Raw genomic sequence first — 16,370 nt, forward strand, 5'->3', positions numbered from 1 at the left:
GATCTCTTGATGGAAAAACATGCAAGTACCTTTAAACAACTGGACTCCATCCTTACAGGCCATTCCAGCAATTTAGTGGAAATTGGGGCCAACATGGAACAGCTAATCTCTATTAAACAGCCATTGCGCAAGTCCTCAGCACATCTTTATCAAACTCACAAATCACCTGTAGTTCTGCTGCCATCAAATGAGGAGCCTCTCCCTGTCTGTGAACCAGCTGCCAGGCATACACGGCAAAAAGGAAGTTCATATTTCAGGCGAAGATATATGCCGACATTAACTGTACCAACAAAAAGGCCTTAGCTGCCCTTTACCCAGTCTCCAATAGTGGATCGGGCCCTGTGAAGGTTTTCCCTGTCTTTAAGGGAGTAGGCTTCCCGGTCAACGCACCTACCATCGACCAACAGGCTAAACAAAGCGATAATCTAATTTCGAATAGCCTACAAGAACCACCATGTATTGGCATGCCCTTGACTGGAGAACGGGTTGTAACAAGCAAGGACACAACCCTGGAGAGTGGGCACATAGAACGGTAAAGGCGTTCTTTGGAATAAGTGCACTGTGCAGACATCATTTTCTATTACGAACCTGAGTGTCCCCGAGAATGCCCCTGTCGGAGAGAATACTCACGCGATCACCCTGGCAACAAACTCGAATATTCTAGATCAATCTAAGACTCTCCATGCTTTGCCGGCTGTTGGAAAGAAGAGGAGAGGGGCACGTCCAGATAAACAAAGGTTTGGGGCTAATGGCAGAAAATGCCAACAAGACTCGGTTCCTGTATGTAAACTGAAGCAACTGTTTAACACTCCTGCTGCCATGACCACTGCTTCTGTGCCAACGACCTATATTCCTGGGCCAGAAGCCAGATCTGCCCCTACGACAGAGGTTCAAACAAACGTGTGTTCCATTTCGGATGGATCTTGCCTGTTTGACTCTGCTCCCAACATCACTGATGCTGAGAAGGCCCTGCAAATCAGAAGCCTATTCCAGAAAGATTGACAGGATTACCTGAATCGTGCTGAGGTTTTGGAGTTGTTCCATTCTATCATTCCGTTACGCACTATTGGAAGCAATTACATCAAAACTGTTTTCCAATACAAAGAAAAAGAATGCGTTACATCCTTAGTGTAGTTCTTCTCTGATGGGAAGGTCGATTATGTTGTTGATCACACTCAACTCTTCTTTAGAGCTGGTTACGAATGTTTTGTTTTGAATTGTAAAAAACTTCCCAATCTTGACAATGAAGGTGAAGCGCCAGTGATTGACGTCCATGTGAATGGCAGCCCACCACTTGCTCCCCACGACCATTAATATCTCAGGGACCTGGGGCTCAGGGGCCTGGAAATTCTAGTGATGACTATCATTGGGAATGGTTGGCTGGGTTGGTTCATAAAAGCTGGGTTGGTTCATCAAAGGAAACAGCAGGGTCCCTAACAGTTCCTTTTTTCTCCTCAATTGGAATACAAGGGGACAATCAAGTATACGAACAGGATTGCCTGCTAGATCACATTGATTGTTTTAGTGCAAGTGCATTTCAGGAGCCTTTGCTTGTGCAACCCTTTGTTCTTGACAGATTTGCCATTATTCAAAAACAAGCAATTAATGGGAACATTGGCCGACCCAGGGGCAATCTGCCCTCGGGAGTCAAGAAGCTTCTCACACTGACTGGGATTCCTTGTAACTCTCCAGATATCCTTGTAGGTAGGACGACTCATCAACACAATTGGGTTCAAAGAAATCATCCTCGTTAATATTTATGACCCCCTTAAAATGCACCTCATGCAGCAGTTTTAAAGGATCTTGAGGGATGGCTTGATTCTGTGTCTTGTGCTTCTTCAAATCATTTTGAGCGGAGACTTCAACTCCAGAATCCCCTGCAACTTCAACCCAATGGCTAAGGCAAACTACTTAACTCCTCAGGAATAGTGTTGGAATCTAGGCTCGATTCTTCTTGTTCTCGTGGCATTAATTGTGCGACTCTGCTCTATTCCAGAGGGTTTGTTATGATGAATGGAGCTCGACCATCAGAATGCCCTCTACAGTTTACACGGTCAACTGCCATTTGCGCCAGCATAATAGATTGCGTACTTGTGGCCAATAAGCCCTCTCTGATAATTGACATGGGAATTCACCATCGTACGGAAAGCGACCATTTACCAATCATTCTGAGTCTTGATATAGAGAGTCCCAAATGTGGAGATCACACAACGGGGACAGTTTCGATTAACAATGCATTGACTCGAGTTGTGTGAACTTTTACTAAAATAGAGGCTGCCTCTCCTACTGCCCACAAGGTATTTGAACACTTCATACCACAAGGGTCTTCCTCTTTACCCGCCGTAGATCAGTGCTTGGGCCTTAGGATAATGTCAAAATATGAGGAATGTGTCGCATTATTTAACAAGAGCAGTTTCCCTAAAATCATGGGAAAAAATAGGAGAGCCATTGGTCCAAATAAAATCTACAAACATGGTTATGACAAAATATTCAAGGATAATTCGAGAACCGTTCACCGAATTACAAACTTTGTCCCTTTCTGTCCCTGATTAAGCTCATTATGCAATTGGCAGGAGGCAGATTAGGGCCAAATATACCAAATGGCTCAGACTCCAACGATAGTTAAGAGATTGCCAAAAGTGAAGCGATTTGGTCCTGACCACCTTAACTAACAATCCATGGAAATTTTGCCAGATCATAAACGGAAACAATCCGATTCGCTCCGACATCAGAGTTTCTGAGCCCGAATGGATAACATATATTTCCGGATCTTTGGCTGATTCCAATCTGAGACAGAATTATACTCCTCATCTACCTGGGGTCAGTTAGTTTGGGACACACAAGGAAGAAGTCGCCAGGTTGATTAACATCATTAAGACATCTTGGGCCCCTGGCCCTGATGGTCTCTAACCTGTTGATAAAAAACGATGTTACTCTGTGGGCAGATGTACACCACCATCTCTTTTGTTGTACTGCCGCCACCAGAATACTTCCCCGTTCCTGGCATGCCAGCATCCTTGTCCCGGTTCTAAGCAATGGTTCCCACACAGACCCTCGCAACTATCGCCTTTTGGCGATGCTCGATGTTCATCCAAGGTGTTTGCTAGGGTCCTCCTTGAGGAACTGACTAGCTGGGCGGAGGCTGAAAACATGATGCCATGGAATCAAACTGGCTTCAGAGAGGGTTGTACCACCACAGTCAGCGCTTTAGCGGTTACCACTACCATTCAGCAATCATGGAAGATACGTAAAAAACCTGTCTATATGGTATTTGTAGATTACAGTGCCGCTTTTGACACAGTCGACTGTGCAAGGTTGTGGGAGAAGTTGGCTACCTGGGGGATTCCATCTGGCCTATTAAAAATGATCATGTTGTTGCATGACAAGACTCGGGTCAAAGTACAATTGGAGGGCAATAGGGGAACTTCGGGCTGGATCTACACCCACATGGGACTAAAGCAAAGCTGTGTACTAGCCCCCTTGTTATTTAATTTATATGACACGGGGAAAGCCCTGGCCGATCCGAATTGTACCCCGCCTAAACTTGGTGACCAAGTGGTACAATGGATGGGTTACGCTGATCACATCGTTATCCTCGATCTAACCCCCTGTAGATTTCAAACAGCTCTGTACAACCTCAATTTCTCCTCAGCAGCGAACTCAATCAGAGTGAACATTGTTAAAACCAAGATTATGGTGTTTGAATTCCTACGTAAACGAGCGGCTGGAGCCGATTGAAAATTGAAGGGCGTCTCCATAGAAGTCGTTACTCAGTATATTTACCTTGGAATTCTCTTTGACGCAAATTGTATGAGCGTCCTTCATCTGAACCAACTTAAGGTCCAAACTGCACAAGCATCAGGGGCCATCTGCTCCCTTGCTCCCATGGAGGAGGGTACTCTACTGAAACTGTATTCCATGAAAACAATACCTATAATTTCCTATGCTGAAGAGGTGTGGACCTTGGGGTCTCTGGAGGCTGTTTCTAAACTTGAAATTGCAATCCTAAAGAGGATTTAAAAACTACCCTTGTTTTATTTGGAGTTTGGTATATTCCCGATTAGCGAGCGCATCATGCTGAACTGTTTGACGCTGTACTGGAAGCTAGCACATGCACAGAAAACACACTCATGGGGATGCTGTTTGAGGTGCTCTCTACTAAGGTTGCATTCATGCAGTCCTCCACTTTAGGAACCATCAAACAATTAGCTGACCTATGGATTAAGAGATCCCTGGGTGACCCGTTATAGTTGAATTTAAACCACCACAAAAAAACTATGAGGGCATACATGGAGGACTTTATCCACGATCAGTTATCATTAATCTGGCTACTAAATCAACCGTTGAATGGTTAATTCCATACATCTCTGAAAGACAGTTGGTTCCCCCGTATATTGATTATTGCATTGGCAATCACTTTGGGACTAAATGCGTCAAAAATGTTATTCAGTAAAATCTTTTGAGATCACTGGGAGATGGCGTAAGATCCCAAGAAGTAACTGACTCTACCGCTTTTGCATCAAGTTAGAACTGGAATCAGTTCGCCATCTTCTCTTTGAGTGTAGTTCAATGGTAGTCCTTCGAGCAAAGGTGACCCGAGCGTCAGGGTTTGACATGTTTGTTACTTATGATGCGCTCTGGGAAACATTTATGTCTGGAACACACAAGGGTTGTATAATTTTTTATACTAAACTATGGAAAGATTTATGAAATTATACGAGTTTTAGATGTGTGAATGTTCTTTTTACTCCTCTTTCTGGTTTTAACAAAAGTGATGATTTGACGGCAATGATATGATGATGTGAAATTTATTAAACGTTATTGATTTAACTGAATGATACAAAATAAAAAAAATAAAAAAATACTGCTGGATCAGACCCAGACAGGTGTGCTAAAGATGTCTAAATCGTGTAGGAGTCTACGTCATAGAAAACAACCTGGAAATAAATCCAGCTAAATCTAAAATCTTGTGCTCTAATAAAAAGGCAAAATCTAAAAAGGTTCAATGGTCTATAAATAATATTAAGATCGAAGAGGTGGATCATTCTATGTACCTAGGATTGTTATTTGCAAACAAAATACATCTTAATCTTGTTAAAGAAAAATGAAGATCAAAATCAAACATATCAATTATGAAGCCCATTCAAACAAAGTATTGTTTTTCTATGTGTGCACTAATCGACTTTTATAAAAACCAAGTGACACCATCTGTTTTGTATGGTATTGAACTAGTTAAATTGAAAAAGAGGAAATAGCCAGATATATTAGAAGGCAAGATCTGGAGAGCAGTATTGGATCCACCTCCATCAGTGCCAATAGGATTAATCGGGCATGAGTTGGGGATCAATTCCTGGTGGATGAAATATAAATGGAACAAACAAGATCTTAATTATAAAATAAAGGGGCAGGGGGGTGAATCTGTATTTTCCCTTCTTGGAAATATTCACTGAAGATAGGGCAATGCTTCATTGAATGATTTTATGATGACCGCTAAAATGTTTTTGGATGAATTGGGCATTGAGGAGGACTGCTCGAGAGTGGCGGTGAAGAAAAAAACTCAAACAGTGGGATTTTATAGTGTCATCAGAATCCTACTCAAACCTACAACTAAATAAAGAATATGGGGTTAATCCCACCAGAACAATTTCTCTGAAGCAATATCCAATGAAGTTTCCATTCAAAGGTGTAAGGATATGGCTTATGAGATTCAGGCTGAATTATCTTTAGACTCTGGAAGTTCTGGGCTCTAGGTTAGGTTTGTCTAAAGACAAACATACTTGTAGACTTTGTAAATTAGACAAGTTTGAGTCACTACGTCATTTGGTGATGGATTGCCAATTTTTAGTGAATCAAAGAATATTTGTTGTTGTCTCAGAATTTATGGGAACGTGTTATGAGTGGCTCTCATTGAGCAATGACAGTTTCACTTATATACAAAGATTAACCCAATGTTTTCCAAGTTTATGAATTAATTGGGAACGGTTTTGACAATCTCATGTAACAATTTTTAAATTAGGAAGGTGGGATGGCTAACTTATTATTTGTTATGGAATATAAGATTGGTTTGTATTCTAGGATTATATTGGAATTGCTCTGATTTAATATAATATGCAGTTTTAATAATGAATAGTGTAGTCATTTCAGAATGGATATGGTATTTATGATTAGAGTCATGTTAGAGTCAAGTCAACCATTTTTGTATTTAAAGGAATGGTTCGGTCAGAAAATATTATTGTCCCTATGGTTCGGCCATGTGCTTTTAACCATAATTCGATCGATCGTACAAACATTTCCTATGCACCTTACACGAGTTTTCATCTCTTGAACACAAGCAAAATCAGGCAGCAGGGCGCGGCCATCTTGTAATAATCTTATCACTTTCCGCATCGCCCTCGGTAACCTGCGTTTGCGGCACTAAATCATATCCCCAGCCCCGGAGACTGACATTACTACACGCGTACCACCCATTTCACAACGCCAAAGCACGTCTCTTGTCAACATTCTCAAAGCCTCAGCTAATGACATGTCGCCATGGAAACGGCAGGAAGCCTCTTTCCTCGAAAAGTATAAACAGAGCGTTTGACAACACACAACAGCAGATTTTCTTTTCCATTCCTCTCGCTGTATTTCTTTGAGTATTCTGTGACTCGTTTCTGTACTCTGGTAAGCTACCTTCGTTGCTTGTAGCCCGAGTGAACAGATACAAGTACGACGGCTATACATTATTTTCATTTCTTTACCACACAATGGCAACAATAATGCCCTACCTGTACGAGCCAGAGTATTCCGAGGAGGAATTACTGGAAAGAGCAAGCTCATTAAACAATGGGGATTTGGAAAACAGTTGGGTGGACGTTTCAACAGATGAAGAGCCTGGGCCTCGTCGCATGGACGGTGTTTCCACCTGGTGTACCTGAAATCGGTGCGTGCTAATACCAACCGAGGTGGAGAACTGCTGCTGCCGGGAAAACTCTGGATGCTTGTCCTACATATCGCAAGGCGATCCACAGCCGCAATGCGTTACCGAGCTGCCAGACATCACGGCAGTCTGTCTCACACGGTCCGTGTTGAGGATTTTGATAGTGCTTATGCACGAACTTCTCGCAACAGTTCGCCCTCGTAATCCATGTAACGAGTAAGTAAAGTCTGGTTGTGATGTCAGTTAGGCCACTACAATTTTACGGTTGTCCCCTATATTCTCGTAACTTCAAGATATTGTCATATCCGTTTAGTCTTGCAATTCTCTAGTAATAGTCGCATAAAAGTCGTTCAATATTGTGCACTGTCTAGTTAGCATTTGTCCTGGCAAAAATGCCATTGCATACAAGAATTGTCATTGACAACTAAGGTTTAATACACTTATCTTGGTCATTTAAAAACAGATAGTATCTTTCTCTTTCATAGGTGGAGCCGGCTGGTGGCCTATCGTTCGTACACATGGTGGCTTCATGGGAGGCTTGGACACCGCGTTCGACGAGTAATACCCGCCTGTGTCGTTGGCGCTATTAGACAAACTTTCCCCAGTGACAGTGGTCAGTACAGGGGATTTTCCCTCGCTGAGCTGCAACCAGACCTTTACAATGTCTAGTATTTTTGTGCCATCAAAATAAGAAACCAAATAAAACAACATATTTTTTATGAATGGTTGTTTCAGTTTTTAAGTGAATCAAGTGTGTCTTCATTCAGCAGTGTTCCAGTGCCTTGTCTGCACGCCTCCCGGCCCATCCATCCCACCCCCCACTATCAAAGGCAGTTTGCGCAAGTGGATGTGCGCTGCCATGGGGTGCTGTCAGGGGCGCGAACGGCCAAGGTGCCAAACAAGATGTACACTTCAAAAGTTATCTTACGCCCAGGGGTCATTGTTCACATGGCTTCCTCAGACCCCGTGTCTCCAGGCAGGCTCCCCCGAAGTAGACCGTGCCCATGCAATCCACATAAGTGTGTCTCCATTCAGCAGTGTTCCGGTGCCTTGTCTGCAAGCCTCCCGGCCCATCCATCCCACCCCTCACTATTAAAGGTAGTTCGCACCAGTGGATGTGCGCTGCCATCGGGTGCTGTCAGGGGCGCGAACGGCCAAGGTGCCAAACAACATGTACACTTCAAAAGCTATCTTACGCCCAGGGGTCATTGTTCACATAGCCTCCTCAGACCCTTTGTCTCCAGGCAGGCTCCCCTGAAGCAGACCGTGCCCCTGCAATCCACATAAGTGTGTCTCCATTCAGCAGTGTTCCGGTGCCTTGTCTGCACGCCTCCCGACCCATCCATCCCACCCCCCACTATCAAAGGCAGTTCGCACCAGTGGATGTGCGCTGCCATGGGGTGCTGTCAGGGGCGCGAACGGCCAAGGTGCCAAACAACATGTACACTTCAAAAGCTATCTTACGCCCAGGGGTCATTGTTCACATGGCCTCCTCAGACCCCGTGTGTCCAGGCAGGCTCCCCTGAAGCAGACCGTGCCCCTGCAATCCACATATGTGTGTCTCCATTCAGCAGTGTTCCGGTGCCTTGTCTGCAGGCCTCTCAGCCCATCCATCCATCCCACCCCCCACTATCAATGGCAGTTCGCACAAGTGGATGTGTGCTGCCATGGGGTGCTGTTAGGGGCGCGAACGGCCAAGGTGCCAAACAACATGTACACTTCAAAAGCTATCTTACGCCCAGGGGTCATTGTTCACATGGCCTCCTCAGACCCCGTGTCTCCAGGCTGGCCTCCCTTGAAGCAGGCCGCTCCCCTGCAATGTACATAATACCACGACATATACACGTCATTCATTCACAAACACACCCCTTTTTGTTATTCTTTATAAAACACTGGATATTTACCATGAGAACATCTTTGAGCACTGCAAATCAACTCGAGAACGTGCTACTCTGTGACCGCTTCGAGTGAACACGTCAGTGTGCTACCTGTGAACATCTCCCTGTTCTCTTGCCACTAATTACTCTGCTTGCTGAATCCAAATGTTTGTTGGTCAAGGTAAGGGCATGTATCCTAATCATATCTCCTTCATTTGTAAATTTATATCTATTCCGAAGTATCGAACTCCATAGTGCTATGTTAATTTGTATCATTGCTATTGACTTGAGTTTCTTTTGTTATGTTATCGATATATCAATTTTTATCAGTGTCAATTGGCATCGTATTGCATCCTTCGCGGACCGTGTCTATAATATAAGCATGTTTCCTTTTCATGCACGATAGTACATTCAAAGGACAAGTAACATGTTCTGATTTTCAACACATCAATGAATCGTTTCTGCAATTTATCCCATAATACAGCCGCACACGCTGCACTGGTTTTGCTGTGGTGCCCAATAGAAAGCGTGCAATGAACAATGTATGGTCCAATTCATTCTTTCACACGTTTATGCATAATAATTTTCTAATAATGTTGACCTGTATTTTGCAGAATTTACAACAATGCCTGCATGTTCCATTTTCGGTTGCCCTTCGAAGACCCATGACAAATCCGAAGGCATTACAATGCATGTATTCCCTAAAACTGTTGATCGAATAAGAGAATGGGTCAGACGTTGCGGATATCCACCGGAAGAGCTTGAAAGTAGAGTCAAACAAGGCTTGGAGGACAAGAGGGGTCATCGATACCGCATCTGCAGCCTGCACTCCGACACGGATATGTACGACACATCCTTGTACACAAAGAGGAATCAACTGAGAACAACTCGGAAATTGCTCCCAAACGCTATTCTGACTTTATTTGTGAAAATGCCGCCACAGGCGAGTCACGCTTCCGGATTTAGCTTTACCCCTGTATTTTCGGTGTAAATGTCACTTATAGTACTTTCCATATTTATGTGATTGAATAGCTGTTGAAATAATGACTTTTTTGCTAAACATCAGTCCTTGTTTTGTAGAACCCACATAGAAAAATGATTTATAGGGATGGATAACTATGCTATATTATGCATTTCAATAAGTGTAATTTTCTCGTATTCAGTCTCCTTACATGCCATTTTGTAATCGAATAATAGTTTCCCTTTACCACTCCATGACTATCCACCGAATATGAAGGAACAAGATTCAACATCCATGTCTTGCCTGGAGTCATCAACCACTTCGAGCGCGTATCAGGTAATCTTACCTAGCTATTCTGTTCCAGACTGGTTTTATGCACGGAATTCTAGATATTGTGATCATATTTTCGTAACGTATCATTGCATTACACAATGTTTCATTCCTACTTTACTGTTGATATGTACCTTTGTCGTCTTTCCAAATTGTGTGTCTAGTTTCCAATCTTTTCTACCTTACTAATGCAAGTACTGCGTTTCAGGGAGATGCTGAAGCATCCACTACAATTACATTATCCCTTGTAGTTGTTCCGGAACCAGACCTTACAGTTGATCCGGAGCCAGAGGTATGCGTACTGACAGTACCATCTAATGAAAGAAAGTCAGTCTAATTATATGTGTAATGCCAATGACTTATTTTAAATGGATGCTATTTTTTGTAGGGATGTATACAAGATCCGTATATTGAACCGGAGGAACGTGGATCTGAGTCGGTGCGCCAGTTTGCTGATGTTAGAGTAAAGAAGGTTTCAAAGAAAAGAAATAAAAATAAGGTTAGTTATAAACACTTTATATTGTTGGCAATAGTTTTGTGCTAAGGCCTTCATTATATGCTTTTTTAATGTAAATTGTACAATACTGTATGTTGGATTTACACTGAACATCCCTTTTCCTATCTGTCCTGTAGTTGCCCAATGGAGTACGGACTATGCAGACACAGACAGCGATACAAATGACAGATGCTGCTTGCAAACTGTTTTCACCATGGAGGAACTATTCATTGAGGTGCGTCGTGTTCACACTTGAGATGCCTATGTCCAATGGCCAGAAAATGAATTTAATAAGACCGGCGATTCCAACAAAGTGTTCTTGGACCATTGCTACAATGTGCCTGCTCCGCCATAGGAACGTGAAATTGAATTTATAGATGATAGTTTAACATTACTAGATCAGCACTTGACACAATCGACACCCGCCAAAAAAATGCCCCCCAAAAAACAGTCCACATTGATGTTTTCTCCTATCCATGGTCAAGTAATAGATGTTGAAATGACAGAAACTGAAGCATGAACACTATTGACCGACGAAACAAAGATATCGACTATAGTATGTCCGGTTTGGCTGATATGTCCACAACGGTTCAGTCCGAAACAACAGTGTTGACAGATGACAGTATAAAAAAAGAGGCCAAATACATAGTATTCGACAGCAGCTTGATGGAGATTATAAAGATGCTGAAATGGGTGCATTCAGTGGGAGGAGAAGTATGTGGAAAACCATTGGTGAGCGTGACTCGTCTAACACAAGGCAGTAACCTGAAAATACAAGCTACCTGTGAAAAGTCACAAAGCATTTTCATGGTCCGCTCAACCGATGCTGGGGAAACTGCCAGCTGGCAATCTACTGTGTGCAGCAGCTTTACTTTTCAGTGGCTCTAGTTTCACAAAGTTATCCAGTTTCTTTCAGTTTGTGGGACTCTATTTCATTTCTAAAACGCAATACTACAAATACCAACGTGATTATCTATTCCCTGCCATTAGTGAAGCTTGGAAAATTGAACAATTGGCTATTCAAAGTACATTCCCCGACAAACAGTTCAGGCTAGCCGGCGAAGGACAGTGTGACAGCCCCGGATTTTCTGCTAAGTACTGCACCTACCATCTTCAGGACATGGAAAGTAAGAAAATTGTGAGTTCGGTGGTCGTGCAGGTGTCCCAATGTAAATCCTTGGTGGCCATGGAGAAACTTGGTTTTATAAAATCACTGGAAGATCTACAATCGAGGGGAATGCAAATCGACCTCATAGCCACGGACAGACACGTTTCAATAGCCAAGACAATGAGAGAGCAGTATCCAAATATTAAACATCAATTTGATGTATGGCATGTTGCCAAATCAATTAATAAAAAAAATCGCGGCTGCAGGGGAAAAAAAAAAAAAAGGTTTTGAAAGTATTTTGCAATGATCCCAGTCTTTCAGCAACCATCTTTGGTGGAGCTCCAAAACATGTGATGGGTCTGTGGAAATTCTACTGGAAAAATGGCGGTCACCAATGCACCACTGTTCCAACGTTCACCACTGGACAGAAAACCAACATTTCCAGAACATTGATCCCATCTTCACCTCCACACAAAGCCCTTGATAAGATTGTGTTTGATAAAACTCTATCAAGAGATCTTAAGGGACTCACAGAATTCTGTCACACAGGAGATTTGGAGGTGTTCCACAATATGTGCCTAAAGTACAGGCCAAAGAGATTGCATTTTGGCATCCAAGGGATGAAATGTAGAACATTACTTGAGGTATTAGCGCATAACGAGAATGTAGGCCGGGAACAATCGAGTACTGCAGGAAACTTAGGGATGCTTCGCTACACTATGGCCTTTACAAAAAGAAGCAAAAATGGGCTGTCAAACCAGTATATGAGAAAATGGAATTCGATTTTGTGAAAGATCTTATTGTTAATGTCGTTGAGATGCATACTCATGGAATCGCGCAAAAATCTGTTCAGAGCACATACATTGCCACAAAACATTGCCAGCGTTCCATGTCCACCCAAAGCAGAGCTTGTTAAATCGTTCAAAACCCGGTTCAAATGATTACCGTCTGTTTTTATTTTTGCAGAAAATGTTTCTATAAACTGTACAAATAAAGTATGCAATTTGTCTTTTGAAATCTATCCTCTCAGTCCTTTTCTTAAATATATATTACAATTATTACGATTGCTTTCACATTTCACATTTTAGTCGAGATACTGTGAGACCTTCATTTTTCGTGTTAATGACCAACGGGTAACAGTGTGTAAGAATATTTGGGTTTTGGCAGTTGCCTTGCAATAAAGTTCCGCAAAAAGCTGAATATCTGCTCGTCATACATAAAGGATTAGACCTAGGCCACAAAACATTCTAGGCACACAAGAAGTACTGACTGTGAAACCATGCCATAGGGTAGGAGGCCATGAGATAAGCAGAGGCGGGCCCATCACTAGACACATTTTGACTCATTTTATGTGTTACATCGACTATAATTTCGGAATAGGGGGCATTCTGTCGTTGGCAATTTTCCGCCAGCAGCGCGATGAAAAACTAGCAGTGACAGCCCCCAATTCCCTGTGCCCGTGCTTCAAAATTCATGTTCTCATGGATGAGTTGACACGCGATGTTGCAAAGTAAGAATGTATGTTCATTTTGAGTGAAGGTCACCAGCTTTGAATTTTTGCTTGGGAGCTGGGAGGCCCACGCATCCCGCGCACAGTATAAGGTTCTATTGTTTTTTGACCTTGAGCGGCAGGGACCATTCCGAAAGGGATTGAATTGAAGGGGGGGTGTAATAACGTATGATATGATAAGGTTGCCCATTCCGAAACTTCACCTAGTTAAATATAAGTTTAGTTTATGAGAAATCGTTGACACGCATGGAGTAGTCTGCATTACACCTAGAGAAGGAAATGCCGAATATAATGTAAGTTTCTCTTTAGACGATTGCATACCAGAACTAATCGAAATACGAATAGCTGACCGTTACTGCTGGGTGACATTGTACTTGTTCGTTCTGTTTGGCATATTGCAATGAAGTGCTAGTACAACCTTTGTGTGCTGGGCTATTTACCAGGCACATGGGCAGGCCAGCATCGAGATGCATGTAGACCACTACTCATTTCTCCCTGGCTCTACGCTAATAAATCATTACATTGTTTTTGCACCTCGAATGCTTGCCCCAGTTTACGCATTACGTTTAGAGCTCAACATTCTTGATCGCACTATCCTCGGAAGCAAATAGCAGAGTACTTTGATATTCCACGTTGTATTCTCTCGGTTCATTGTGTCACCTCTGCGCTAATAAAAGAAATGATTAATTGTAATACAGATCGGCTACTGAGACACTTTTCAATTTTTATCTTTTGCAAAGAGGTACATTGTGCCGTTCTGCGATTGTCATCTATTCCAGAGCCCCGACCGATGGCTTCTTCAACTGCCAGCTACATCTGCATGTTAATCAATGGATCTACTTAACCGTCTTTTGGGACGACAGACTAGGTCCAATATGTCTGTGCGCGGTATCAGCGATTAGGAGCAACATAACAACCTTTACGGTGGTCTAGTGCCAAGTTGATGCACCAGCCTTGCTATTCACCGAGCGACCGAAGTGCTTCATTTAGACAAAATGAACACCCTGTGTACCCAAAAGGAACAGTGCGTGACTCACGATAAACATTTGCGGATTTATGGAACGCGAGCAAAGAAAAAAACATCAATTTTCATTGATTAGTTCAGACGCTGAATGTTATCGAAACATTTAATGTGAAATAAATGTACTTTACCAATTGTACAGTCTTGCTGTTTCCTTTTAAAGTACAGTTTCATATTCTTAATTGTGACGCGCTGCGCTGTGAGACAATGTGTGTTGTTTTCCGGGTTCCACGTCTAGTCGCGTAGGTGACGACTGGGTGCGTCTGGCCACGCTGCCCAGCAACATCACGGAGAGAGGCGGAGAATATAAATGATTTGGTAATCTCAGGCTCAGGGGCGGGGGATATGATTTAGTGCTGCAAACGCAGGTCACCCAGGGCGAGGCGGCAAGTGATAAGATTATCACAAGATGGCCGCGCCCTGCTGCCTAATTTTGCTTGTGTTCATGAGACAAAAATTCGGGTAAGGTGCATATGAAATGTTTGTACGATGATCGAATTATGGTTAAAAGCACATGGCCGAACCATAGGGACAATAATATTTCTGACCGAACCATTGCTTTAAATGTGTGCTTTCTTACAATATGTGATATGTATAATGTACAAGTTGTGTTTTATAATGTTGTGTAAGGTTTATATTAACCAAATCGCACACAAAAAATTTAAATAAAAAAATGTAATTACGTACATCTATGCATCTGTACAATTTGGATAAGCACACCAGAGTTCTTCTGACTGTAGGATACCACATTCCATGAAGATCAGCTGGTGAAATTGTTTGAGGCCTTGTACTAAGGCCTTCTGATGCACCTGCATGAAAACGAAGCAAACACAAATATGAACATTTTATTAAATCAACATAAAATAATAACACAACGTGAGCTTGAAAACAAAAATGCATTGTTATGAAGGATAACATCTAAATATACTAATTACAGCATTCTGTCCTCCATGCTTAAACAATATGGCTTATGTTTTGAAACAGAGCCTGGTGTTTCCACCAGTTTAAAATTGTTGGGAAAAAGGTATTTGAAGTACTCTTTTAATACTCCTGAATGGCACCAATAAGCGGCACCTTCTACTGCAGGAATGCCAGTTATGCAGACAACTAGTGTAAACTGACGCAGAGCATCATTTTGTCTTATTAACTCCAACCAGTCAAGTCCCACTACAAGCGTCATTCTGAGGAATATAAACTAATACAGAAGCAATGATGTATGGTGATACATCAGCAATAAAACATCATACAAACACTGATAACCACAAATAAGCATTTAATGTTATGACTACATTACACTTACTGAATCTTTATTTAAAAAAAAACAAAAAAACAACATTATTGGGTTTACGAACAATGCTATAAAGCCACTATAATTAATAAATGAACTGCACTTTCCGGCTCTCTCAGACGATATCAAGGGTGCAGGGTTCAAAATTACTGTCAGCCAATTAGCTCCTGCGTGTAGCCTAGAAGAACAAATTACTTACCTCTCGATAATGTTCTTTCTGATGGATGTTCCCTGCCACAAATTCCATATCTATGATATCCCTATCCCAGCGCAGCTGTTCTCCTGAAACATTTTCGACTCTGGGGGTGCTGCACGGCTCCATCCGACATCTCTACACATCCCGCACCAGATGTGACATTTGGGCCATTATATATGGTGGCACAATGCCCCATTACCTCAGTTCCACCCTTTTTCCCTAACACTTTGAAGCCGAGGGACCATACAACTTAGGGGCAGGTAGGGATGGCAATGTGGAATCCATAGCAGGAACATCCATCTGAAAGAACATAACCAAGAGGTAAGCAATTTATTCTTCTAATGGATTCTTTCCTGCCACAATAGACTCCTAAAGCAGTACGTTAATTTGGAGGAGGGAGGAAGCAAGACCACCACCTAAACCAGAAAACTCTGGAGGACTGCCCTACCAAAACAGACATCCTGACCCACAAGGGACTCCAAGCAGTAATGCAGTAATGCTTGACAAACATGTTGCTGCCTGGCAATTGTCCCGGACCAGGACTCCCCTCTGCAGGGCGAGGTGGTAGCTACGCCTCTGGTAGAATGAGCTCTAAGGCTCTCAGGCACAGCCTTCCCAGCCAGATCGTAGCATTCTGAGATGTAGAGAATGATCCATCTGGACA

General features: G+C 42.5%; 1 protein-coding gene across 1 annotated transcript in view; it reads right to left on the reverse strand.

Moving 5' to 3' along the window:
* Positions 1-16,370, reverse strand: part of COG3 (component of oligomeric golgi complex 3) — a 1,080,852-nt gene that overhangs the window by 499,282 nt on the left and 565,200 nt on the right. The window contains exon 15 of the mRNA XM_069640775.1: positions 14,910-15,031. Within this exon, the coding sequence (XP_069496876.1) occupies positions 14,910-15,031 (122 nt within the window). The remainder of the gene's footprint in view (positions 1-14,909; positions 15,032-16,370) is intronic.

The sequence above is a fragment of the Ambystoma mexicanum genome, chromosome 7q (genome assembly GCF_040938575.1).
Source record: "Ambystoma mexicanum isolate Mex_15411 chromosome 7q, UKY_AmexF1_1, whole genome shotgun sequence".
Taxonomy (NCBI): domain Eukaryota; kingdom Metazoa; phylum Chordata; class Amphibia; order Caudata; family Ambystomatidae; genus Ambystoma; species Ambystoma mexicanum.